A 4081-nucleotide genomic window follows, 5' to 3' on the forward strand; every position below is an offset into this window, starting at 1 on the left:
CTGAACTTGGTCTCGATGTGAAAAAAATTTCTGTTATACCAAACAGTGAAGAAAAATTCATCTCATTTTCAAAACACGTTTCCAACAACTTTTCAATACGGTTCATCGACACATTAAGATTTATGGCTTCAAGTTTATCAACACTCTCGGACAATTTATTAACACCAGGGTTCGAAAAGTTTAGAGAAACAGCTAAACATTTTAATACCGCAGACTTGCCACTCGTTACTCGTAAAGGTGTTTACCCTTATGAGTATACGGATGGTTGGAACAAGCTGGAGCAAACCAATTTACCAGAGAAAGCAGATTTCTACAGTACACTACAGAATCACATATACAAGAAGAAGATTATGAACATGCAAAAACTGTTTGGAGTCACTTTGGATGCAAGACTTTGGGTGAATACAGTGATCTATATCTGAAAATTGATGTTTTATTGTTGGCTGACGTGTTTGAGAACTTCAGAGACCTATGTTTAACCACATACTGTTTGGACCCATCTTTTTACTATACAGCACCAGGATTCTCCTTTGATTGTATGTTAAAATATACCAGAGTCAAATTAGAGTTACTCACAGAGTATGATATGCTGTTGATGATTGAAAAGGGTAATTATAATAATTATATAAAAATTTACATTTATAATATATAAATTTTTTATAGGAATTCGAGGTGGTTTGACACAAGCAAGTATGAGGTATGCTAAAGCTAATAATGAAAAGACCCCAGATTATGATCCAACAAAGCCCAAATCATGGTTAATTTATCAAGATTGTAAGTATACATATACATATATTTAATTATTTTTAATATTAATTTATTTTTTTAGGTAATAATCTGTACGGTTGGGCAATGTCACAACACATGCCCTATGGTGGTTTTAAGTGGGTTGAACCTAAACTAGAAGGGCTGAATGATTTGAACGATACATCACCCATCGGACGGATATATGAAGTTGACATTACTTATCCAAAAGAACTCCACGATAAACACAACGACTTTCCTTTCTTACCACAAAATGGTATCCCAGCTGGTTCAAAAGTTAAAAAACTCATGGCAACACTTCAGTCGAAAAAAAACTATATTATACATTACCGAAACCTTCAGCAAGCTATAGCCAATGGACTCATAGTTGAAAAAGTAAATGTATAAATGTTTTTATTTTACATTTATAATATAATTATTTTTTATTATAGGTTCATAGAGTAGTTCAGTTTAATCAATCACCATGGCTGGCTCCATACATAGCACTAAACACAGAGATGCGAAAAAAAGCAGCAAATGACTTTGAGAAAGACTTTTTCAAACTTTTAAATAATGCGGTTTTTGGGAAAACCATGGAGTCTATGCGGAAAAGAATAAAAATGGAACTGGTGTCTAGTGATCGTCGTTTACAAAAACTGATAAATCAGTCAACATTCAAACACTGTACCACATACAATGAAACTCTAAATGCAGTTGCATTAGAAAACAAAATCATTGATTTTTGTAAACCTATTTATATAGGTAATTTACATTTATTTTAAATTTTTTATTGTTATATTAATATTTTAATTTTTTTATCAGGTTTTGCAGTGCTGGAAATTTCCAAGTATTTAATGTATGACTATCACTATAACGTAATGCAGAAACATTATGATGATAAAATTGAGCTCATGTATACAGATACAGGAATTAGTACTTTTATTATTTATTATTTTAGTTTCATTGGTATTAATTTAATTTATTATTTTAGATTCATTGGTATACATATTCAAACTGATGATTTTACAATGATCTGTTGAACAATCCCAACTTGTTGAATCGAATGGATACTGCAAATCTACCTCGTGACCACCCGTGTTACATTGCTGAGAGAAAGAAGATTCCTGGGCTATTTTCTGATGAAACCGATGGACGTATTATGAGAGAGTTTGTGCTCTCCGTGCAAAGTCCTACGCTTACATTTTAGAAGATAAGGAGAAAATCAAAGCAAAAGGAATCGTGGACATGTTGTTAGAAACCACATGACTTTTCAAGATCATAAACGATGTTGTTTAGTGATACCAGTTTGGAAGTAACAACGTCAAACGTCTCTATCCGTTCATTCAAGCACAATTAAAGACCATCAAATCCGATAAATTAACTTATAACAGTTTTGATGATAAAAGGGTTATACTTGAAGACAAAGTACACACCCTAGCTCATGGACACTATTTATAGAGTGAGTATATAATATATATATATATTATTTTAATTATTTTTTAATTAATAATTTTGAATTTTATAGGGAGGAACTCGAAGCAGAACTAGATAGTTAGTTTTGTAAAGATTATTTCTGTATGTATAATTTTTTTATACTTGTTTAAATTTGTAAATATTTTTCTATGTCATATTTTGTACTTGTATATTTTACTGTAAACCATTTTCTTGATTTTTTAGGATTTAAGTCTTATGAAAGATAACAACAAGGTAAATTTTCTTCATCACATATTTGATCCAGTCGAGGACAACCCAAGTCTTCAATGTGATGACTGCAACGTGTGGTATATACTCTATAAGTAGTTGTTTTTTCTGTTCGCCTTGGTGTAAATACAGTCAAACTTTAACGAATTCAATATTCTGCCAAGTTCTTCATACTCAATATCACCATAATCTATAGATAGCTGATGAAAATTTTGTAGCCACTTGTTAGTTTTTCGACGTTTATTATCTTGATTAGATTTTGAATTTTAAAAATCCAGTGTTGAGTAGCCCATGTTTCTGTGTCTACAATAGACATCTCTTAATCATATATTTGTTATTCGCTCCAAGAATGCATTGAATGTCAATGATGCCTGTAGACATTATGGCTTGTCTTTAAAATAAGTTTCAATAGTATTGAGTTGACTATGTATAGCAGGTAATGTTTTTTTCAAATCGTTTACAGCTTCTAGAATAGTTTGTAATGTAACTTCAGCTTTTATCATATGCTCTGTTATATCTAAACACGTTAATTCCAACTTTTCTGTTTGTTCTTCTTGTAATTGAATAGATGTATGATTTTCTTCGATTAAATGTTAATTTTATTTAATTTATCAGAATATGATTTAATCGAATGCTCAAGATTTGAATTAATTTTTTTATTTCACCAGACTGAGAACTACCGAACACGTTCATAGTAGAACTCAACTAAAGTTATTTTCTAGTGTCACTTATATTATCCAACTATTATGTGTATTGTCAAACCCCAGCCACTTTACAAATATCTGTGTCCCCTTCCTACGAATAATTTTTCGATTAAATATTCGTTTGGGTAATTTGTTTTACATATTTCCTCAGAGTAAAAACAGCAGCAATTGGTTTTCCTGTATAATCTTGTAATTGATATGTAATAGGCATGGTTTGATTAATTTTGTTAATTTTGAATATTTCCGCAGACCAACTTGGTAAATAACCTTTTGTAAATACACTTTTATATGTACTTATACGAACGTAATCACCAATTTTAAACTATTTTTTCTATTAATAATTTTGCGTGTTTTTATTTCAACTGATGTTGGATCTAAATCAGCTTGTGTCGGAGTCATCCTTATTGTTCTATGTTTTGTATTATTATACTCATTAATCAATGAAGGTAAACTAGAATCCAATTGTATGAACCTCGTGCAGTAAACTCTCTAAACATTTTTTCTTTTAATGTACGGTTGAAACGTTCTACAATACATGCTTTCATGGTGCTATACGTTGAATATTGTGTATGTTATACTTTTTCATCAATTTATCGAATGTTGTATTATAAAATTTCTTTCCGTTATCAAGCGTTTTGGTAGTAGTTTTGGTGAACGTTTGAGTAGTATTTTCGACATTGCATTTGAAACTTCTTTTAGCAGTAGTTTTTGATTTTAATGCTATCGCCCATGCAAATTTCGTAAAACAGTCTATGACGATAGAATATATTTGTAACCTTTATTTTTTTCGAATATGGTATCATTTCAACCAAATCAGCTTGCCATAGATCATTTTTTCCGTATACATTAACTATACGTCTTATGTAATTTTTTCTAGCAGGTTTATGTAGTTCAAATGCGATATCTCGCTTAGACATTTGGTATACGTTTAT

At 30.6% G+C, this 4081-nt stretch overlaps 1 protein-coding gene across 1 annotated transcript; it reads left to right on the forward strand.

Annotated features, from left to right (window-relative positions):
- The first annotated feature begins 328 nt into the window (after positions 1-328).
- LOC126553297 (uncharacterized) lies at positions 329-2544 on the forward strand. The gene is made up of 7 exons (XM_050208443.1): positions 329-608; positions 664-774; positions 830-1140; positions 1197-1506; positions 1567-1677; positions 1736-1743; positions 2422-2544. The coding sequence occupies exons 1-7, from the start codon at positions 539-541 to the stop codon at positions 2542-2544; spliced, it is 1044 nt and encodes a 347-aa protein (XP_050064400.1). The 5' UTR covers positions 329-538.
- The last annotated feature ends 1537 nt before the right edge of the window (positions 2545-4081 follow it).

This window comes from Aphis gossypii, unplaced genomic scaffold (assembly GCF_020184175.1).
Source record: "Aphis gossypii isolate Hap1 unplaced genomic scaffold, ASM2018417v2 Contig00128, whole genome shotgun sequence".
Lineage (NCBI taxonomy): Eukaryota > Metazoa > Arthropoda > Insecta > Hemiptera > Aphididae > Aphis > Aphis gossypii.